The 24,482-nt window shown below is 36.7% G+C and overlaps 1 protein-coding gene across 3 annotated transcripts in view; it reads left to right on the forward strand.

Moving 5' to 3' along the window:
- Positions 1-24,482, forward strand: part of SORBS2 (sorbin and SH3 domain containing 2) — an 85,741-nt gene that overhangs the window by 36,118 nt on the left and 25,141 nt on the right. For 2 of the 3 annotated variants that reach the window (XM_009572304.1, XM_009572305.1), the window contains 4 exons: positions 2,351-2,465; positions 18,849-18,901; positions 19,595-19,782; positions 22,019-23,581. In XM_009572304.1, the coding sequence (XP_009570599.1) occupies positions 2,351-2,465; positions 18,849-18,901; positions 19,595-19,782; positions 22,019-23,581 (1,919 nt within the window). The remainder of the gene's footprint in view (positions 1-2,350; positions 2,466-18,848; positions 18,902-19,594; positions 19,783-22,018; positions 23,582-24,482) is intronic. The other variant, XM_009572306.1, reaches the window with a different exon arrangement.

Consider the following 24,482-nt stretch of genomic DNA (forward strand, 5'->3'; position numbering starts at 1 on the left):
GCTACTAGCTCAAGCAAAAAGCTTTTTCTTTAGTGTTTACATTCATGAATACTACCTGTTAGTATAATATTATGTTATACATTTTTATATGTGTGTGTGTATGTATGTATATATTTTATATATAAAAAGGGTCGGGTTTTGTTCCATTTGTGGCTACAAGCCCACCTCTCTTGGTTACACTCAAGCAACAAAACAGAATTTGCCCATTTTTGTCAGCTTGGACATTGTAAACATTTTTATATGTAGAAATTGAACTATATTAAGCGGTTTCAAATAATTTTACAGTTTGAATAAAATATTATGAGAAAAGACCATACTAAGTGTTTAAAGTTAAGGCTAGACTATGGCTTTTTGCAAAATTTGTAGGTAGTGGCAATCCAAAAGGTAATCCAGCAGATACATATATTGCAGAGGAAAATAAGATTGCTCGATGGTTACTGATTTTGGCTACTCCTGTTGCTGAGGGCAGGTTGTCAAGAGGAAATGCTAGGGGTTAGAGTTGGGCTACCTCCCAAAGGCCACAAGGTTTGAATTTTGTTAGCAAGTCATACAGAAATGTAGATTTTGTTAGCAAGGCACCAAAACGTGGATCTGCTTAGCTTTGATCTCTGAAGTTATGTGAGTCATCATATGGTGCTAGGCCAAATGCATTGGTCACAGAAACTAGGGCCTGTTGCAGTTCCTTTTGTCAGGCTTGAAAATAACTGCTTCAGCACTGAATGTGGATGTTTAGCCTCTCCTTTTAATCTCCTGCATGATAAGACAGGCAGTGGAAATCTATGTTCTCCAGGCCAGGGGATGCCAAACACGTTAGTTATGCTTTGCCTGCTGCTGACAGCTATAGCTCGTCAATCTTTTCCTGCCATTGGGAGATTCTTTTTTTAATTGCCTGTAAAGCCTGAGTATTTAAAATCTCACATAAGAGGCTTAGGTCCACATGTATCACAGTTTCATAGCTGTGAGGCAAGATACGCTTTGCATGAGCAGTTGGGCTCAAAAATATAGTCCGTAAGGGATTACAGGGTAAACGCTGTAAATTAAGTGAACTGAGTGTGAATCAGAATTTCAGTAGCATCCTTTTTTCTTCAGTGACTTGCAGTATAATGCAACTTGATCAGAACATTTCCATTTTCCTTTTCATTCCTAAAAAATACGACCTTTTTGGCTCTGAAACTTCATTTTTTCCTCAGTGAAAATGAAGAAGAGAGCCACGTAGAAATAAGTCCCTTGAAATGTAGGGCGTTTTATAAATAGAGGTGGCTGTGTCACAGAAATTGCACTCGCAAACATATGGTAAACAAAAGCTACCCCATAGATTTTTTTAAGGCACATGACATGTGCCTTATTATGTCAGGTCACATCAAACCAAGTCACATCAGAAAGGCTGATAGAACTGATAGAATTTAATCAGTGTATGCTCTTTCTTATTGTAAATACAGACAATAGCTGATAGGATTTCCCCTTTCCCCCCATTCTTTGAGTTACTAGTGGGTCATTTTACACAAAGATAAATTAAAAGATGTGTGAGCTACAGTTTTCCAAATGCAACGTAGGTAGTGACTACAAAAACTGCCATGAAAAGGTGGCTCTCACTATGATAGTAACTAGCTAACTATCCCCCAAAAAGGTAGCTATTAATATAACATGGTAAATGACTGAAAAAATATAGTAGTTACTTCTTATTCTTTGCATAGCACTGTTAAATTGAAAGCAAATTTATAGTTACAGAGAAAATGGATAAATTTCTGTCCCAAAGTCAACTACCAAATTCTTGTTCTTGTTTATCTATTCAAATTTGCAGGGAAACAGTATACTGCTTACAAGGATGTTCAGGAGCAGTTCTACTACAGATAAAGAGCATTTATTAGGTTTTCACACTGCCTTTTAAAATAATTCCTCGGTTTTTGTCTCAGAAAATTTTGTAACTTTTTCAATATGGACTTACTATCATACTGTGTGATGACAAAAATAACTACCACTTGCCTATATTAGTATAGTGCATAAAATAAATACAGTAAATTTGCAATTTGAGAAGGCATGTCATGGTATTTTGATACAGTATGTCAGGGAAGTTTTTAAACTGGTCTACCAGTTATATCAAAAGTATGAGTGATCACATAGGTGGACACCTCTAGTATTTTTCCTGCTGTACTGAGTACACCTGCTGTAAACAGGTTAAGATGATACGGTGGTTAAAGCATTGGGATGCTAGGCCAGACATTTCACAACTGAAACCTGGAAAGAGAAACCATGCTGAAATTCATTTGGTTTTGCCTGTTTCTCTTGCACAGAGCTGAAAGCAGATGGCGATGACAGTAAATTAACTCAATTGCTCATATTTGTTATTTAGAAATGACTGGGATCCCCCTGACAGAAAGGTAGATACCCGCAAGTTCCGTTCTGAACCAAGAAGTATTTTTGAGTATGAGCCGGGAAAGTCATCAATCCTTGAACATGAAAGACCGGTAAGACACACAAGTGAAATGGGTAATACAGTAAAGAGGTTTGGTGAGAGGCCATCTTTTTATTATTTACTACTGATTGTAACTACTTAGATGAATATTGAAGGTCCTTTTTCAAATATGATTTTGCAGTAATTTGTCTTTGCTCTTTCCTGATGGTTGTGTTGAAAATGTGAGTTTGGCTTATTTGCTAAACTTAGATCTTCTGGTATTTCCAAGAAATCAAACCACTGTGCAAACCTAATGGATAATGAGCAGAACTGTGAATTAATGGAAACTGCTTTTTCTAATTGGCAGGCATCTCCAGGACTCATTTTCAGTATATTAACAGCACATACGATATCTGATTAATTAATGCCTAAAAATAAACTATTTGCATTTTCAGGATGTGCCTCATTGTACACTTATGGAGATTTTGGTCAAATACTGGTCAAGGTTGCCCAGAGAGGCTGTGGAATCTCCATTTCTGGAGATGTTCAAGACTCACCCAGACACAGCCCTGAGCAACCTGAGCTGATTAGACCTGCTTTTAGCAGGAGGTTGGACTAGATGACCCCTGGAGGTCCTTTCCAGCTTCAATTACTCTGTGATTACTGAGTGTACATTAACGTGTAATTAGAAGTCTTTATTCCTCCTTTCTGAATAACGATTGCAATTGTGGAATTTTTCACAAGCATGTCTGATAAAGCTACACTTAATGCATGCAAAATGACCATAAACAGAAGTTTTCATTTGGTGTAAGACCCATTCACCTAGACTTTCTAATTTACCTTTGTGCTATCGCAATACTTTTTTATTTTAGGAAAACTGTTATATATCAGTAGCAATATTTTCTTTTCTTGGGCTTTTACTTTGAGGTTGGAATGGTTGAGGGAGTCCAGTTTTAAAGAAGGGGTTTATGTAATCAATACTGGACTATTATTTGCTTCTGTATTACATGCTTGTTCACAGAATTTATTTTACTAATTTAAAATAAATTAAGCAAATAATTGAATTCCAGAATATGTAGTATGTGTGAAGCCTGTACTAAGCACCTTTCCCTTGTGTTTATGTGGTCTTTGCAGGTATATAATTTTCCTTAGCTAGAAAATACTAAGCTGTGTTTCTATGAAATTAAGTTCTTGCAGAACTGGTGCATTTTTCAAAGAGGAAATTGGCATTTCTATATGAACTGCTAATTAATCAATATAATTAGATGGGACTTAGTATTTATTGTGAAGCTACATTTAACAAATAATTCTATTTAAAAAGTGATGGTATTTGTTCTGAGCACTTTTTTGATTGCTATGGCTGCATTATACACACTGAGGTCATTTACCAGCCTTCTTAATGCCAAAAAATAACAGCAGATCAAGTTAAAAATAAGAAAATTACAGTGATGTTTCAAGAATTATTTTTCTAATAAATTACATTTTCTACTAATGTGAAAAAAATAATTCATATAGGAATTGCAGTGCTGATGAATATCATCATAGATGCAATTTTTCAATTTTAGCAAACTAATGAAATGACAAAAAAGTGAGCTTTGCTGACTGTTCCTGAAGCCTTTTTTAACTTGCTTATGCATTGTATTTTTGATGTTCTCAATCAAGAGGTTAGATTTTGAGCTTTGTTTGGTCCTTAAAATATTTTCATGCAGAAAAGCCTTAGTCACATTGTACTTACTGAGCAGCATCAGTCAAGGGCAAGATCCCACTTTATCACTAGAAGTTTAGACTTAGCTGATGTAAATAAAAGGAAACATCTCTTTGTAGAATAAATTTTAAAAGCTGAACAGAATGGAGAGATTTTTTGTTTATGTATGATTCAGAGCTGTAAAAGATTGGAAAACAGGAATTAATGTAGAATACAAGAGATGAAAGTTGTGCTGACACTAGTGTAATATTATTAACGAAAATAAAAATAGTTGAAGTGAACTATCACAGTTTTATCAGTCTGGAATTTCTGCTGTTGATAAAGATGATGTTTAGCTTTATGTATTTTAGACACTTCTTTTGGACCATGTTACAAAAAGAAAAAGATTTGGTTTCACTAAAGCATTTGCTTTCCTTGTTTTCATTGAATGGGATATGGAAAGCAAAACTCCCAAAGCAAAACTCATGACTTGTTAAAGGGTGATCAGCAGAGTAGGTCAAAAGATTTTTTTGTGTGTCTAGGAAAAGCTGACATCTGAAAACAAAGCGTTAGTTCCAAATTCAGATGAAAACTCCAAATTCTCAACTGAGTCAGTATTGCATGAGTTAAGTCTTTCATCTTAATAATCTTAAAAGATTGGATTTTTAATGTCTGAAAAATTGTTCTGATGACACTGAAAATATTAATCAAAATATGGAATATAAAAATAAATATAGTTCATTAATATTGTAAAAGATGGACATTTATAGCATCTGAACTAGAAATTCTTACGTTATTAATTTTGCCAAAACCAAAAAAGTCAAAGGGAGTTTCTCCAACACTCCAAATCTTAACATTTTTTGGTGGAATTAAATCATTTCCATGGATCTACAAGATTGCAGTTTTGATGGCAAAATGATCTGCAAAAAAAAACCAGAAAAAGTATTTACAGCTACCTTATATGATAATAAACAGGGCAGATGAGGTTTGAAAGATCAGCATTCTCTTTATTGACGTAGGTACTACATTGGAACCAGTTGCGATTAATGTGGAAATTAGAAACATGGGAAGAATATAATAAAATGAGATTCAATGTAAAACTAACATTTAGTGGGAAATATTATTCAGTAGAACCTCATTCAGTAGGTCAAAAGAATGTGAGAAATAATAAACCTAAAAAAAATTACCTAAATAATAAACATTAAATGGTTAGATTGGTTAGGGATAGATGATTATCTTTGTTATGGACATAAAAAGATGAGTATAATTTCAAGCTGCAGTATCATGTAGCATCCTTCTGTCATGAAACAGGAAATTAATGTTTTTCTTCTGTAATTTGAACTTATAAGAGTATAAAACGTCAACAAAAAGGAGGGGCTTGAGATTGGTCCTTTGAGATTACAACTAAAAATAAGTGACATTAAGCTGTTGAATAGTCTTCCAAGCAATGATGTGGCAGCTCCTTTTTTCCTCTTTCAATAAGCCCATAAAACATTACCATTTCTTCTAATAACATAGCCCTGGTAAGGTGGTACATAAATTATTCTGATGTATGTTTCCATCTCCAATGTCTGCAATTCAATAAAACTTCTTTTTCTCTAGTATCATCTAAACCACGGATTTGTTTCCTAAAATGGGTGGTTACTTTCAGTAAATAAGTAAATTGCAGTGTAATAATGTAATCTTACTCATATGAATATGAAGTTAAATTTTTATTCTTTACTAGTTTCAACCTTGTATATGTGAAGTAATTTCTTCATACATGTGCATTTCTCTATTTCTGCAGTAAAGCAAGTAAGGAAAAATCTTGGTGTTACTGTAAAGAAAGACTTCGTAAAATTGGGACAAGCAATAGATACCTTTATTTTCATTAGGTGTTTTAGTCTAAGCATGAAAATACAAATGCGCTAGTCAGATAAAACTGTCAGGTTAAATTTTAGTTCTAGATTTTTTTATATGTGTTCAGTATACAAATTTTCTACTGAGTTTATATACAAGAGGATTGCATGATCAGAATACATTAAAAAACATTACTGTTTTGTCAAATACCAGAAATAGACTGGGCTTCCACCATGACGTACATCTGTTGGGTTTTGGGGTTTTTTTACTGTAGTGGAAAATTTGAAATTTTCTTTAGAATATGCAAGTTTGGTTGCCTTTGACATCTCAAGCTGGTTATCAGAATATTCTACTCAGTGTTAGTTGAGTTACTTGAGTAACACTTAGTCAACTAAAAAAATTTTCTCAGTGTGTTTTAAAAAGAAATCAGAAAATCTACATATAGGTATGTGTTGATACGACATTAAAAAAAAATGTCGTCCAATAAAGATATGGAGAGACTAAGTCTCTCCAAGTAGTGGACTTGGAGCTACAACAGCTATTTAAAAGTAGTCCAAAAAAAGAAAAAAGGAAAAGCAAAAGCAAATTCTTTAGAGCTAACAAAATGCCAAAGCCAAATTTATTACAGACATCTCAGTCCGTTATTCCAAAGAGGCTTCAGTATGGTGTCTGAGCTTGCAAATGCAAATTATTAATTTGACCATGCAGGTCATATAAGAATCATTTAACTCACTGGTTTAAGTGCACACTTTTGATTATTACCTGTGAATGTCTACCTGTGTATATCAAATCAAGCACAGGCAAAGCTGCATGCAACACTATAGATGGTTTTTTAAATGATGTCAGTGTTGTTCTATATTTGTGTATGTTGATGCAGTGCTGTGTTGACCATCTGATGCAAATGGCAAAAAGAGTGAAGTTACTTACTAGTCTTTAGTAGTATATCTTCAACAAGTGATGAAAATGTTACTAAATGACTAGATGAAGATAGAGTATAGGAACGTGACTTGGTTTGACTGACAAATCATAAAAAGGGAATTTACTTTATTGCTTTTACCTTCTATTCAAGCAGTTTGGGAGATACTTTGTGAGACCAAGCCAAGTTCTGTTTTTTAAGTCAAAATGATTTGTTCGTTTTAAGTCTCTTAAAAGGGAAGATAATAGAAAAAGGTCCATCAGCAAAATTGAATCTGAAAGCCAAGCAAAATCGATTGCCTGTGTATTGATTTTGGTAGCACAGGGTATGCGGTCCTCCCTAGAACTGCCAGGCAGCAATGAACTTGCAGACTTTAGTGCTCAGTTTCTTTTGGTTTGCTGCCCTCTGTGGTTCAAGCTGTGAATAGAAGTAGGACTTGCGTGCATGGAGCTAGCTTTACACACCTCCTTATGCTCTCATTTTATTTGCACACTGCTGCATGAGGAGAACTCAAAAACTTAGAAAATACATAAAATAAACTATTTCTAGCTTTTTCCTTATAAGCAGAAATGTGGGGGTTTTAAGCTTTCAACTAATTGCAAGAGTATTTGAAGATAAAAGGGGAGCCAGCTCCCATTCTAATTTTTAACTCCTTGGCTAGCTGGGTGGAAGCCCAGCTTGTCTGACAGTGTGTTCTGCCTTCCTGCAAGAAGGGACACCAGTCCGTCAATGTGTAGGTGTGGGGCTGCTGCTGTCCAGGGGACTTAGAGGCTCACAAGGGTGACACTGGCTACCCAAGCAAGTGATGTCGGTAGGCCTGGATTTTAGTGCCAACAGCGCTGCGATTTCCACACGATACGCATTTCAAGGGATTTGTTTATTTATTTTATGTAGATGCACCCAATTGTTGATACTAACATTTCTGTCTGTGAAAATTAATTCATTGGTATAATATAAAGATGAAAACGTGCTATAAATATTTCAACATACTTAGTTTGGAGAAATGATGAAATAGCAATTGTTCAGTACTGGCTTCTCAGATTATCCAGATCTAAATTGTGGATTTTTTTTAAGGTAAGCAGAAAACTCTGAATAGGCCAAGCATTCTCTGTAATGGGAATCAAGTTGATATATAATGAAGTTATCTTCCGCATTGTGAATCTGTCATTTTTTGCCCTCATGCCTTCATCTCTCTGTAGAAGAGAATCACGTGTTTTTTCTTAAATCAATTATAGTTTCTATTAAGGTCACAAATCTTTACTGGGCAGTTCATGAAACTAATTTCAGTGGTGTTTTTCTACTAAAGATTTAGGTCTGTATAGTTGAGTCAAAACAGTTGTCATTAGTAGTGCTGAATTACGGCTGTGGATGGTGGAGATGTTAAGGGCAAAACTCCAGAGCAGCTTCACTTCCTAACCCTGCTATGGAGCACAGCAAGTTGTTCATCACTGACATTCACTTCCCACTCTGTTCTCAGGAATAATACTTCCCTTACTTGAAAGGGACATTGTGAAGATAAATCTATAAAACAACAGTTGGTGTCCAGATATGAACAGGTCATAGGTATGTGAGCACCAAGGTAGTTCAAAAGGGCTGTTGACCTTTCAATAGAGCAAAATTGGCAGTCTGTTCCAGTAACATCAAAGGCAGCAAGAAAAGTGCTGTAAGATGTTTAATTACCTGAAATGGTCAAGAGCACAGTGTTATCTGTGGCAGAAAACAGAAATAGCTGTATGTGATTGCTCTGGTGTGTTGGTGACAGCTTGACTCAGGAGGAGAAAGTGTTACGTACTTAATCACCAGTATCATTCTTTATGCAGGACCCTGTCTTCTTCTTTGAGGATTGCTTTCTAGGTCACACCATAATTAGTGTCTAAGTTCTGGTAATTACAGTTATGGAGGACCAAATTTTAAATTCAGAAATATCTTTAACAAGAGGCTTTCTCTGTTTCAGAGATCTTTAAGCCAACAGTTCACTGTGATTCTGTGCTGCATGACAGCTTACATCAGATCCTACAAAGGAACCGGAGCTATTTAGAAAACAATTAATGCAGCCAAGTTTACAGTTGATTAGAGATCCCATTGGGAGCTCTGCTGTTTTGCACTTCATGTTTTCATGCTACTTGAATAAATCTGTCAATTATTCTTCTGTTCATTGAAAAATTTCCTTAATGCTATCTTCAATTGCTACTTTATCCCTTCGTTGTGAGAATTTTCAGATGAAAACAGTGTATTTCACTGTGGAAGAAAATGCTTCATTATGTCAACAAGGCTGTGTGAGATAAAGCATTACAAAATACTGCTAAAACGAATATTATGGAATGCATAATTTTTTGTTCCCTATTTTTTGACCATAGGATTTAAAATATACCAGTTCCATTTCATATGCTGAAGTGGCTTTTTAATATAGTCATGCCTGCATGATGCGTATTGGTAATCTCTGCTCAGCACCTGCTTCAAGACAGCAAGATCCAGAATTAACATCCTTTGTGAGAAGACAAGGAATGACCAAAAGCAATACTGATAAAATTATGTCTTTATTGCTAATCAGATGGGCAATTTCTTGCCTATGCTGAAGATGACAATCATTTAAACCATCTTCTCTAACAAGGAATCTTTAGTAGCATTAAATGTACTTAAATAATACAGTGATGTTTACAGAAGTGGTCAAAGAGCCCTCTTCATTTTAAAAGAGTAATTTTAAAATGTTTAGCATCTTCCAGTCGTTGGAAGAACAACAACAAAAAGAAAAGTATTAAAGCTACCAGTCAATGACAGCTCTTGAACAAGAATATTCTCCATCTTTAAATACCATCTTTATTCTTTGATTTTATTCCATTCCTTTCCCCGTATTTGTTTTGTGTTTGTGTGTGTTTGTTGTTAAAGCGACACGGCATTTCTAGCACTTTGCTCAGTGTGTGCCTTTTCCTTCCCTTTTCCTTCACAACTGCTCCAGACTGATCGCATAAACCCAGATGACATAGATTTAGAAAACGAACCCTGGTATAAATTCTTTTCAGAACTGGAGTTTGGACATCCGGTAAGTGAGGACAGAATATTAATATTTAAACATTAGGGAAAATATTTTTATAATGAGGAATTTACAAATTACCAAATTCAGCAAACATATGCCAGTAAAGTTAATATGATTTTTTTTAAGAAAGGTCAATAAAGTCATCTCGTACATATAACTATTATTTTTCAAGTGGACCCTTAACTTGCCAGAGTAGTGGCTTTAATAGCTTTAATACGGACTACATATTAGACAAATAGTAGTGTGTAAATATTCAAGAACAAGACAAATTGCATGTTAAACAGGGATATTTACTGGTCTCCCTAAATGTTTTGCATTTGGCTGGATTATTTTTGAACAATCTTTCAGAACAGAAAAACGTGTCAGTTTGCATTAGGGATGCTAAGTTACAAATCATGTATTTTACTTGAAGCAACGTGTCTAAATTTAAATGCACGCAGCCATATAGAAATTGCTTATGGCAGTAAATTCAGATTTTTTCCTTTTTTCCTTCTCTTATACACACACATACAGAACACATATTTTGTATCTGCACACAGAGATATGGGTTTGCTCTGTTTTCAAGCTGGACACCTGCTTGAACACACAGACTTCAGTTCTGCTCCGATTTTCACAAATAGACAGGTCCAAAAAAAGGACTCAAGCAAACAGATGCTACCTTAGTCCTACTGCAAGCATTTACGTTTAAAATTATAAAACTGAAAAGCACCGTTTGGTTGAAACACCTAAACGTCAGAGATACTGCATTTTTTCACCTTTGGTTGCCTAGGCACTCACAATTTTTCTGTAAATGCCACAGGCTTAATTGGATGTAAGCACCAAAAGCTATTTATATATTTTATACAAGGATAAAACAGTAATGTTGTCCTTGAAGCAAGACTGAGAACTACGTTTCACTTCCTCCCTGCAGAGTGCCTTAATGCCTAGGTTGGAGATGCACCTGCCCTTGCTTTTGCACACAAGCCTCCCTGGCTCCGTGGAGCTCAAATTCTTTCCTGTACACTCTAGCATCTTTAGGAGAAAGGGTAACAAATGTCTTTATCCCAGAAGAATGTCTAACACGGTGGTTAGAGTGCTTTCCAGACAGGTGGAAGATGGGAGTTCAAATCCCCTCAGAAAAAGGTGGGAAGTAAACCCAAGCATTCCCTCAGTCTGGTTAAGTATTCTTGTAGCTCCCCAGGATCCTGGGCGGCTTGAGGAAAAAAAACAAAAGCACCTGCCCACAGGCAGGAAATCCCAAACAGACGCGGCATTTGAGCTTGGGAGTATCAGGATTGAAAACATTCCCATTCTTATCTTTCCCTGTTGGCTAGCAATTCTCTGGAGCCCCCCCTCAGCGTGCTAATTACGGACATGCCGGGCTACATGAGGGGCCTGAGCGCTTGACACTGTGCCCTGGAGGGCACTCTGGGAACCACGTACCTTAGTCCCTTTTTGTAGCTAGCCATAAGCCAAAATCAGAACTCCCAGCTACTTCAGTGAGAGCAGAAGAGAAAGCAAACCACATACATTGTTTTAAAACTTTTATTTTTTAATCATAACATTTAAAAAAATTACCCATTGAATACCACCTGAAAATAAATCTAAAAAAAAAAAGTTAAATATATCTGGGTTTAATTTGTTGTCCAGTGGTCTATAATGTATCACATTTTCACTGATTGCCTTTTATCTCCTTTTATCTAGCCATTCAAGCTGTTTTGTCATTCCTCCCTCTAGGTGGGCAGAAACAGTCCAGATACATTCTTCTGATGAACAATATGTCAACAGTATTTTATTGATAATGATAACCTGAGAATAGTGTCTCCTGTAAGATAAAGTATATTGAGATTTCCCCAGCAGAACATAACTGTGATGCTTTACACACTTCTGTCTCACCAGTATTAAAAACTGCTAGTATTGATTCAACCATTCCAGTTGTAAATTTTACCACCTAAAGTTACTAATATTTTATTAAGATGCTTATAATTTTAAAAACATTGTAACACATTCTTCCTTCCATTCTACCCATATGTGTCACTCTTTGTATCTGACGCTGTCAACACTTAGTTTCTAACTGTGTCACCTTCTCCACATGTTTCATTCCTTGCTGCCATTGATTCTACTCCATTTCATCTCTACACTTCTGCTTTTATGATGCAGCCACCTAAAAAGCTTTTGGACTATGTTCAAGACAGTTCTTCTGGTGTTTCCAATGAGGTAAATGAATGATTCTTGTTCAGGTGATTCTCTTGGGAAGAAGGGTTGGAGTGCTCGCCATTTATGTCTTAAGATTGTTAAAATTTAGTGGTTTCCTTCTGACAGCTGTGAGACATTTCTAATTCACAATCATTGTATCTTTGTCTTCATATCTTTCCAGATCACTAGTGCATTTGGATGTTGATCTTATTATCCTAGGAACTGTGAGTCCTTATCCCCAAAACCTCTCAGAGATTAACACTCAGAATTACACAACAGCCCATATGTCTCTAACTCTTTGACAAATTCCCACTTCTTCAGAGTTGGGCAAGTGCATTGCTTTCAGACACAATTAATACACCAGCACAGTAGTATTTTTTAATTAAAATATCTGACTGCAAAATCTGTATGTCAAGTGAAAGCCTTTGTGGCTAAGCTATCATTTCTCTAATTAAGTATTTATGACTAAGGTTGCTAATCAGGAAATACAGCAATTAATAATCCTGTTGTAAATTTATAACTGCAGGATTGAGAGTAACTGTCATTACTCCAAATGAAATGCATCAAGATCAGGTGGTGGGCTGTCATTGCCCTGCTCTGAGTGGGAGAGATTCAGGCTTTCATTCCTTCTCCCCTCCGCCCCATTTTTAGACTGTTAGGGCAAAAGTCAGTGAATCCTGTAACGACGTACTTCATATGTTGCCTTTACTTTGTTCATATTCGTGATTCACTCTCATCTTCTGTAGCCTCTCCAAAACTTAAACGCGAATCATGGCCTTAAATTGTTAATTGTTTGCAAGTTACTTTGGTTTGGTTTTAAGCTCTATAAATCTGGAAAAACCTCATGATTGTGAAATTTGGGCCCAGTTCTCCAAGACAATAAGCTTCTAGGCCTTCACTCATACTTGCGAGTACTCTATATATCAGAGAAGACAATTTAAAAGCCCTAGCATGATTATTTGAAATATTATCATGTTCACTAGGTCTGGGTAAAATGGTTATTAAGTAATACTGGTTTTCTCTTTGTTTAATTTACAAAGACAGACATTTATCTTTTCTTTTGAAACTTTTAAAATATTTGAATATGATAAATCATGTTCACAAACTACAGCAAATTAAATATTTTTCCAGGAGGGAAAACATTCCAAATAACTTGTTGAAGTATTAAAGCCATCATGCAAACAAGCCTTTTTGTTGTTTACAGCTTTTGCCTACTTTTCCTAACTTCATTTTCAGTTACCATTAGAGCCTTGATGCATGAAAACAGCTAAAACATTGGCTTAGTTGTAAATATATATCTGAGTTTTGAGTAGAACCGAATCAAAATGTTCAACAAAAGTCTTTATTTGGTAGTTTGGGGTGGTTGTTTCTAATATTTAATTATTTTTGTCAGGCAGCCTTTATCCATATAGGGCATCTGGAAGATGGCTAATTAGCTTTGGAGATGGGGGAGTGGGGGAGATGTATTCTGTTGGGCCACCTGGAAGTGACTTGGAGGGATCATGGGTCAATAAATGCCCCAGAGCTGATAGGACAGCTACAAACAGTGGTATCCACTCTCGGCAGTAAAAAACCACCATATCCACTGTTTGCTTTCACCTTTCCCCTATATGCCATATCAGTGCGGCCCTACCTGTGGGTTAGAAGGTATAAACTCCACACAGCCTATATATAATAATGTATGTCTGTGGTAAAAATTAGTATTGTAGATGTGCAACATACAGTATCTTTCATATAGAAAAAACTTCAAAGAAGGCATCAAACAAAGGGCAAAAGGGCAAGTTACATTCAAGGTGATAAGAGTATCTTAAAGGACAGAAAGCAAAAGCCTTATAGTAATCCAGCAGTCAATTTTGGCATGACACACACTTCTTGCTGTCTTAGGCTGATCACTAACACACTATTTATGGCCTGGGGAATGCTGTGGATAAAGAAGTTCTCTGTGGTTTGGTTTCAGTTGTGCGATTTACCCATTGCCTTCCATAGGAGGCAATGAGGATCTACACCGCCCTTGGGATTTACATCATGGTCTGTATAGCCCTGGAGCCATTACAGGTGGAAAGTAATCACTGCCTCATGGCTGTTTGGCCAGTATCACGTGACGGGTGGTCTCGGTCCAGTCTCTAATGGAAGGGGCTGGCACCTTCGCAAGAAACCCCGCAATGACAATTAATCTGCAATGTTTGTATCACCTCATGCAACAGTTCTAACAGAGATCACCTGTGAGCCCAAGTTTCCTTCCTCTGCTCGTACTGGACCGTGGCGGTGACTGGTCAACAAAGATGGGGTTGATAGTTGTGGCCAGTTTTGAAATAAGACTCTGACGTTTTCCAGAACAGGCTCAATGTGTGTTTTGTGAGTAGTGTGGGGAAGCACACAGACCTGAGGCCTTTGCTTCATGCTGTTGTGTAGAAATGTGAGAACTGTGGTTACACTAGCTGTAAGCAACTCTGCTTGGTGTGAGCAACTCTGCTGCTGGCTGCTATGGTTTTATTGCAGACAGACCTCATAATATTAGGTGTTTATTGTAAAATCATTGAAGTTGGATAGTGATGGGAGAATTGTCATAAAGTAGTTTTCATCTTTCAGAGGATGTAAAGAAAAACTTGAAAATATGAACTGTATGAACAACAAAGACTTGGGAATAAATACCTTCTTCAGAATATATTTTAAAAAACAAATACCATAATTTTTTTTTTTTAGACAGAATAGGTTAACAGTAATGCACTCATCATGAGCCCCATACACATTCCAAATATTGACAAATAAAATAGTGCTAATAGCAGGTTTATGGTCTGTCTGAGAATATCTGATGATCATCAGCACACCTCCGTAACAGAACTGACTCCAAAACACAGGCTTCTATTTAATCTGCCTGTGGGAAGGAGGTTTGATTCTTTACTCCTTTCCCAGAGCAGATGGTATGGTTTTGTTTCGCAGTACCCCTTCTTTCTAATGTTTAAGTCCATTGACTTTATGAGCTAGGTTACAGTACTTAAAATACTTCGGTCAACAATTATGTTTCTGTTCTTCACATTCGAATCCACAAATCAGTTTTTATTTTAAAGTGTCATACATAGTTTGTTTATCACCTAAGAACAATGCAATGACAGATGATTAAAAAAACCCCAAAACCTTGAAATCTGTGTTTTGCTAGGAAAATGAAACTTGTAAGAAATAATTTCACATTTGTTTGCAGAAAAATAGGTTTGCTTTAGCAAATTTAGCAAATAAAAATCAGATGCTGTGATAAAACTTGATTGTATTCCACAGTCTTGTGTACTCTCCCATCATGGAAAAAAGTATATGTGGAGCACCACTGCACAGAAAGCCACCTGGGAAAGGGATACATCATTGTATGAGTGAGGCAAACCTTCGCTGATGGAAACACCTAACACTGGGAGAAGCTGGGCACATGGTCAGTAATGTTGGTAGTCTTCTTCCAAAAGGCCGTTGCTACAGCAGACCTGCCCCACTGAGAGAGCCATCCTCCTGACATCACTGATGCACACTTCCCTGTTCCTTGAGAACGTGGGCTACGTACCCCTACCTTACCTTGCTCCTCTTGCTAACAGCTTAATTCCCAGATTGTGTGAAGATCTATCATACACAGGCTGCAAATTGCAGATCAGTGTTGCCTGAGGACATGTTAATTTACAAAGAATAAACACAATAGTAATTCCTACCAGGTGGACATATTGCCATTGATAACTTTTTTAATGCCACTTTCTACTTCCTTCTGTGGTGCACACACTGTGGGTTGCATGCATGTCATTCTCTACTGTAAATGAGATGCAGATGAATAGAGGAGATCATGTCTCATCTAAAGTGTCTGGAGGTTGTATTGGAGCTGAAAATGACTACGTGACAAGTAGCCCTTTTTTTAGCAGAGCACTAAAGTAATTTTTGGAGCTTTTATTTCTAGCTCCCCTCTTTCGTCCATAGCATAAGTCACTGGAGCAGAGTTGTATGCTGCCAGAACTTGTGCATCAGTTTCCACAACCTGAATATCCATGATACAGTTCAGCAGTGGAAGGATAAGGATAAGAAAAAGAGGAAATCTATTATTTTGGTTTCCCATTTTATTATAAAACAAAATATTTGTCATACAGAACAATGTAGCGCATTACAATAGAATCACATTTGTCATTTGGAAGCAGTTTCAGAGGTTTTGGGCTGATTGAGCTCTGACAGGAACAATTTAATGGTTTCCATCAAGTAAGAGTTTCAGCAGCAGCAGAGAAATTGCCTCAGCTTTGCCTCTAATGTGGTGACAGAATATTAAAAAAGAGACTTTAAAATTTTGCAAAGACACATCACTTCTAGAGCACGTGACTTAGTTAGAGGTATTACCTGAGTCTTGCATTGCTTCCATTCTGAAGAGCTGCAAAGACTGGCAAGTTTAAACACACAAATTACTAAAACAATGAAGTGGTACAATCATCATGGTTTCATGATTTAGTCCGGTAGTCTATTTCATTTCAAAATAAATTGGAAGAAAACAAACCAAAACCTTGGGTTTCCTTTTTTCCTAGACATGTGCTTACTTTGAGATTTCCCCCACAATGAAATGTATGTGGAAGTTTGCGGGATGAAAACATGCCATGTTGAACTGTCCAAGATCACCAAGAAGCCTTGAAATAGGCCAGAAACTAAATTCCTTCAATTACAGGCCAGCTCCTATGCTTTCTCTTGGTGAAACATCAGAGTTGCCATAACCCTGTTAGCCAACGTTACAACCCAATATTGTTTTCAAAATTTGTTGCTTTCAAAATCTCTGTTGAAATCAAGAGGAACAAGAGCTGTGCACAAACACTACTAATAGGATACAGCTCATATTCATAATGCTTAATCTAATAGAAATCCATGTTAGAGCTAGTTCTGCCACAGTGTTTTACAAGTTAAGCCAAGTATGACTTGAGAGAAGTATCGGGAACCTAGTTCTGCCATTTCTGGTGGTCAGGTTTATGTTACTGGTTTTTGCAGTGAGCCGTATTCTTTATAGATCACTTATCACAGATTTGTAATCTCAGATTCTACCTTTGTGTTTGTACAGCAAGTGATTCTGATCCAAACTGGAGTTTATGAACATAACAGTATTTAACAGTGAGAATAATAGTAGTAATAAGTAGTAACACAGAAGAAATACTTGGAATAGTTGTCCACAAAGCAAAAAAATTTCTGTTTAGAAAAAATAAACATTTTGAAACCCTATGCAGAGATCACCTTAAATAAGTTATAGAGGACTTAATTTCTGTGGAAAGTAACTTTAAAGTCTTTGAATTATTAGCATCTTTTAACTGTTTACATCTCAGCTGCCATTCTTACCAAAAGCCTGGAAGTTTTTTTACCTGATTTTTAATGTCATTTAAATTAAACTACAGTTAAAAATTATTGAGAAAATCAGAATGACCTTAGCTCAAGTTTTAGATAACATTTGATCCATATTGTATCATGTTTGTGTGGTTCTCCCTGCCTCACAGTAAAAAAATTTCAATATAAGCCAGAAATCAAAACTTCAGTTAGTGTCCGGATGTCACTTGGTGTGTGATGCAGGTCTTAAATAACGAAGCCTACTGACAAATGAGCTCTAACTGAACAGTTGTTTTGTCTTTATAGTGCCCCACCTGTAAAAGTAGTTTCAACAGTTACTCTAGAATGTCATTTAAAGTATGCAGTCTCATGAAATCTGTTCCTAAATATTCTTAGACTACAGGTGCCTTCTAGAAGTATACGTAAGTGTCAGTTTACAAATCTGGGAGAAGTCCTGTTCATGAACTTGCAATTCGAATCGCTGGGAAAAAAAAATACCTAACAAAAAAAGCAATTATACAGGCCATAAGTGCTATTACTTCTGCAGTCCTCTGTACAGAGAAAAGTCTGTAAAGACTTTTCCATGCAAAGAAAAAGTCTAGAAGGCTTCTATAGAGAGAAAAATAGTTCCTGCAGCTTCCGAAGCTGTATGATAGTTCTATTTCCAGTCCATCAGGTTAGCTTTGAAATGACATGCCAGGAACTTAAAACAAGTTTAACTTTTGAACCACATTGCTTTGTACCCATGGAGAAATACCCCAGGGACCATGCAGTTCGTTCTAGATTCATACCTCGTTACCAGAAGTGTAGTATTACCTAATTCTGACTGCAGGCTTGAAATGTATTAAATGATTGATTTATAATTTGTGGTCATTTAAGGTTGACTTTGTGTTAATAATAATATTATGGCGCAGTACTCCATTCCACGTTCCAGGGTTCATGCAGTAGCTACTACCATAACTCCATAAGCAACAGCTAATGTACTGTGATAAGAACTGTTCTTGCCAGGAATATAAGGTGGTCAACAACTGGCCACAAACATCATGGGATTTACAAAAGTTTCTGGCTATAATTGATTGTGGGATTTTAGTGAGTAACTGGGGAAGGAGAAGCTCTGCAGACCTCACTTGCGCATGAAGGAATTATTTTCAAATTTTTGTTTTTATAGTAGAAGTTCATTTCAGCTGTTCTGTATCTATTTTTGAAAAGGGTATAGAGAAGCATGACTTCGGATCATTATTTAGTAGTGTTTTAAAAGAAAAAACATTACTGAAATAGAATATGAAATGAAATCTAGTGATGCTTTTTAAAAACTGCATAACTATTCTCATGAAATATTGTAGTATCCATGTTGGAGTGCCCAGGATGTTAATCATCATAGTCTCTTTTATAGGATTTGTCACAGAGTGACAACATAATCAAACACGATGAGCAGAAATTGTCACCCTTTTTTCAAATACAGACGTATAACAGATTCATGTATTTGTCTTCACAGACTTCCTTGTATCATCACTATTCAACAGACAAAGGCCTGGACAGGCCCTCTAGGTAAGAAATACAATATATGATTTCAGTAGACACAGATTATACAGCCTGAGGGTTTTCTTTGTGACCTGAAGCCAGCAGATATTACAAAGAGTTAGATTTTAACATTCACCTTGTGAGCTACTGACAAAATAGAGATATGCATGGAGAGGATGTTCATATTTTGATACTGAAGTGTAAATCTTACTTTTGTTTTACAAGAACTTACTATTTACATTCAAAATAAGCCATGCTGTCTTCTGGGTCTTTCCACTGACATGCCTGAGCTTCTGTCTCAGCTGCAGTGATCTATCATTTAACCTTTCTGCCTGCAGCACTTTCAGTGCTATTTCCCTAAGCATGCTCCCTCATCTGTTCTCCATCTCTGTCTTTTTCCTATCTTTGCGCTGAACTTCTAGTACCAAAAATTAGTCTAAAAAAACTTGATGCTTTTATTTCAAAGCCTTCACTATGAAATGACATAGCAATTTTGTATAAAACTTTAAAACAATCAGGAGAAGAAGAAATTCAGCTTTTCTCTGTGAAATATCCTGTAAGATGTCCGAGACCAGTGCTTCTCCCCTTTACATGTTTTTGATGTATTTGTTCTGGCATTGTTTAATCTATAAACCAATAATATAATTACAAGCTTACTTTTTAAATGCCTGAATTCTGATCTCAGAATTGGACTGCTGCTAATACTGCTTATTTCTGTAGTTCTGCAAGTACCACGAGTGACTACCGAAAAAGAAGGAAGTCAGAACCTGCTGTAAGTCATCAGAGGGTGCACAGTGATCAGAACGCAAACAGGCCTAGCCTGGGCCGTACAGATATGCAAGGCCCGTATACCACCCTTAGGAAGCCTTTAACTAGCTCGTCTCCTTCTTCTCCATCCAGAGCAAAAGGTAAGAGGAGAGCATATTTGTTAGCAGAAAACCACTGATGATATGTTATACAATACACTGGTAGTAAATGCAACTGTCTACTGTTGCTCAGTGCACTTTACTGGGAGATTTACTATATGAAGCAACAGCTTTGAGCCTTCCATGAAAGTTGTTCTTACGTGTGTAATTTTAAGCTGAAAATCTGGATTTGTAACAAGGATTTTCCAGTGTCAACTGCTTATTCTAACAAAAGAAAATAGGCTAAATGAAGACTACAATTTGTACCACAATATATAAACCCATAAAGTTTTATTAACTCCACTACTCTCTTATTAGATTATTGTGATTTTAAAACTGTTTTCAGTATATACAGAGAGTAAATCAAGATAAATAGCGTATAAGATTAAAGGTGTGTTTCCAGAATAGTAGACCTTTCAAATCTATAGCTGATGTCTTAGACGTTGTCAGTTATCAGGACCTAATTTAATCAAGCAAACATCCATAGTCTGATTTTTGATTTTGTAAATCCTTGAAGTATTTAGTACAGCATATACAATCTAATTAGCTTCTTTTTCCAAGTAACTCACCTTTCCATTACTGTTCTCCACGCGTCTCCAGAAAAGAGAGAATTGAATCAGTTGTTGGTTTGGGTTTGGGGTTTGGGTGGGTTTTTTTAGCAAGACAAAAGATTTCCAGTAAAACATACGATGGAAGTAATATACAGGGTAATACCATGTACAATACGTGTCCTTCTGTTTAAGTTACTATTATTCATTTAATTGCTCTATTTTGTAGCTGTACTTTCTAATCAGCCTATAGCTGTATTAGGGACTGTATAAACCTTTGTAAAAGTCAATTCCCAATGAAAAGAACATAATTTCCAGGCTGCAACAGAAAGCATCAGACAAAGAAAAGCAGTGAGGAGTATTAAGAACGAAGTGATGGAGAAGCAAATGTATTTTAAACCCAGTGTTACAGCGGTAATTTAAAAAGTGGGTAACCTCATCCATTTGGTGTACCAGGCCAGCCAGTGAAAAGTTGGTAAACTCCATTTACCTGCGTTTACCTTTGACAACACCACCGATAATGAGCGCTGACCATGGCTTAAACACTTCCTGTGTTTGAAAATCCTTCCCTTAAGAACATTAACCACAACTAATTAACTTTTGGAAGGTGACCTAGCTGTGTCACTCCATTCTCTCCCAGCATTATGAAACCTACTAGAATGTTACTTTTTCTTGGAATTAACCATTTTGTTAAAGAAGCAGCACATTATAAGCTGTTTGATCAGCATGGATTTTGAGCTCAAGTGTTTCAGTTTCTGGTTCAGATACAAGTTGCTCTTCTGGAAAGCAGATTTAGCTCTTTGAAGCATGTGTCCTGAACTGAAAGTTGCCACTTGAGGCCATTTTTGAAAATTCAGTGCAAGTATGAGAGACCACACTTCCAAATTTGTTTCATAGTGACTTCTAGATCTAGCATGCGCATAAAAATACGTCTTAAAACTTGCTTGAAAACTCAGGCTTTGTTATGGTAGTCAAGCTAAGGATTATTGTTTCTTCTACGTGCTTGTTAGGCTCAGTAAACCTCAGATCTTCCTTTACACCGATATAGCAGCTCCTCAGCCACCTTGCTCTGCCCTCTATAAGCTGTAGAAAACACCACTCCCTTCAGCGCTATCACAAGGGGAAAGAGCAGGCCACCTATGCTACCTATGAACAACTGGGAGAAATTTCCCATTTGATCTTATGTAAAGATTTATCCTAATTATCTTAGAATATGCAGTTGCTGTGAACTCTCTGAGCATTATCTAGCCAAAAAATTCTGAACAGCTTCTTTCAGAATGCACAGGTGGAAAAGTTAATGTTTGACTGAGGTCTAGATTTGCCATTGGCTTCATCTTTAAATCCTTTGCAGCTTTTATTGTCTGTTGACCTGCTTCAAAATCAGTATTAGTGCTGTTTACTTGCATTGCTTTGGCAGGGGAGTTGCAGGGGGGGTAACATCTCCATAATTCATAAGGAATTCTGTTTGATGTTCAAATTATCATGAGTACATTTTTACAGCTGGAAAATAACTTAATTATTAGCTCTGCTGCTCCAGGCTGTAGCAACCTATGTACTGACCTAAGTTGATAGATGCATTATTTGCTGTCTCTTTTCTAGTCTTTCTAATACTGATGTTATTTCCAACTTTCTGAATCTTTTAATTTCTGGCAATGTCTCTTTTTTACCATGCTGCTCTATGGATTATAAAGGTGGGGATATTAGCAAAGTATATCCATCCCTTTTAAGTTATTCAGTGCATAACCACAACACCTCAAATGAATTAGATTACTGTAGCACTTACAGACAACATTTAGCTGTTCCAAACGATTCAAGAAGGGCAATCAGCCACAAGAATGGCTGGCAAATGACTCGTCAAAATGCAGAAGTCTGGAGCAGCACAGAAGAAACTGCTTCTCCAAAGAGAAAATCTCGTAGCTGTGATGATCTGTTAACAGATGATCGCGATAGCTTTCCCGATGCGCAGGCCAAGTCTGAAAGCATGGGCTCTCTGTTATGTGAGGAGGATTCCAAAGAAGTTTGCTCAATGAACTGGGCCTCCCCGTATGTTCCTGAGGGCCGTGGTAGTAGTAGGTCAAGAGTTCGTCACAGATCTGCACATGATGCCCCAGGTTTCCTAAAAATGTACAGAAAGATGCACCGCATCAATCGCAAGGACTTGATGAATTCTGAGGTTATTTGTTCTGTGAAGTCCAGAATACTGCAGTATGAAAAAGAGCAGCACAAAGGTATTCTTCAAGGCTGGAGAGAGTCTTCTACTGAAGAGGTGCCCAGAGACATGGTGCCAACCAGAATATCTGAATTTGAAAAATTAATTCAGAAGTCAAAATCAATGCCAAACCTAGGTGATGAAATGTTGTCAGCTGTTACACTAGAGCCTCCTAAAAATGGCTTATGTCCAAAGAGGCGATTTTCTATCGAATCCTTGCTGGAAGAAGAAAATCAAGGCAGACATCCCTCTCAGGTACAACGGAGCTACAAGTCTAAAACCCTGGTGCCAATTCATATTGAAGTGACCAGTGATGAGCCACAACGATCGCATATGGATTTTTCAGACAGTGATCAAGATGGAGTGGTTTCTGACCTCAGTGACTTTATCCAGATAGAGGGTTCATCCTTTTGTAGCGAAAGTGACTTTGACCACTTTTCCTTCACATCATCTGAAAGCTTTTACGGATCAGGCCATCACCACCACCACCACCATCACCACCACAGGCATCTCATCAGCTCCTGCAAAGGGCGATGCCCAGCATCCTACACCCGCTTCACCACTATGCTAAAACATGAAAGGGCTAAACAAGAAACCACTGAAGATCCAAGGAGACAGGAAGGAGAATCTGGCCTCTCTAAGATAGCATTCCTAGTCAGTCCAGTGCCTTTCCGGAGGAAAAAAAGTGCAGCTCCTAAAAAACAAACGGAAAAGAAAAAATGCAAGTCATCTGTATTTGAAGCACTAGATTCTGCACTTAAAGACATCTGTGACCAAATTAAAGCTGAAAAAAGAAGGGGAAGCTTGCCCGACAACAGTATATTACACAGACTTATTACTGAGCTGCTTCCAGACATTCCAGAAAGGAATTCATCTCTCAAAGCTCTGAAAAAGAGTCCCATGCACCAGCCTTTTCATCCACTGCCTCAAGATGGTGCTATCCATTGCCCACTGTACCAGAATGATTGTGGAAGATTACCTCTTAGTGCCTCTTTTCCAGACATGGACGCAACTAACAACAATGATAGTGCACTGTGTTTCCAAGGTGGATTAACTTTCTTCTTCTGTCCTTGTGATTTACTTATCCAACCTTAATCCCTGTGTTTCCCACCCTTTCTCATTCCATTTTTATTTGTGTCGTCTATAAGAAGCTTTCATCCCACAAAATTCTTAATGAAGGATGTCATTTTTGCATAGGTGATGAGGATAGATAAATTTGCTGTCTATTCACAAAATACAGTAATCTGGACAACTGGAGTAATGGTGTATTTCAACTACTGGATTATTAGTGCTATAAATTACAATGGTATTATTAAATTAAGCAATGTGGGGTTTTTCCCCAAGAAAAAGACCTTACAGAAAGTGAATGCATGCATCGTAAGATGCTGGTCAAACAGAAAACAATATGCAGATAGCCCTTCCTTTATTATTTAAAAAAAAAATCTGCATCTAAAATATGTTGTACTGTATAGTTTTGTTACATGTAAGTGATAAAAATGCTGTTAATTCTGCCAGTATTATAGAAAGTTGATTCTGTTTTCTTATGAAAATACACTAATTCTGCTGCTTTATATTACTTTTTGTGAATAGACCCTACGGTCATTTTAGGAAGTTTCCATTTCCACTGTTCAAACAATACAATTTCCAATTTCTGTGGCAGCAAAACTAGTTCTTCTCGTAGAATTTTAATATATCTATGAAGTTTTGAGAAATATCCTATCCTTTTAGAAGGGAAATTCTCAATAACCAAAACTTGAATGAAACTGTCAAGGGTGAGTATAACTTTTTAAAAAGTCTGTCTTGACAGTAATCTGGTTTTAAAGTTGCTACCCTGAATTGTTCATTGCTCTGCTTCTCTTTTTCTCAAAAAAATTGCTTGAGCTTAAAATGTTTTTAAAATTTAACCTTGCAATATTAAAAGAAGCAAACTAGATTCGTAGCAGGAA

Source organism: Fulmarus glacialis, unplaced genomic scaffold (assembly GCF_000690835.1).
Source record: "Fulmarus glacialis isolate BGI_N327 unplaced genomic scaffold, ASM69083v1 scaffold33072, whole genome shotgun sequence".
Classification (NCBI taxonomy): domain Eukaryota; kingdom Metazoa; phylum Chordata; class Aves; order Procellariiformes; family Procellariidae; genus Fulmarus; species Fulmarus glacialis.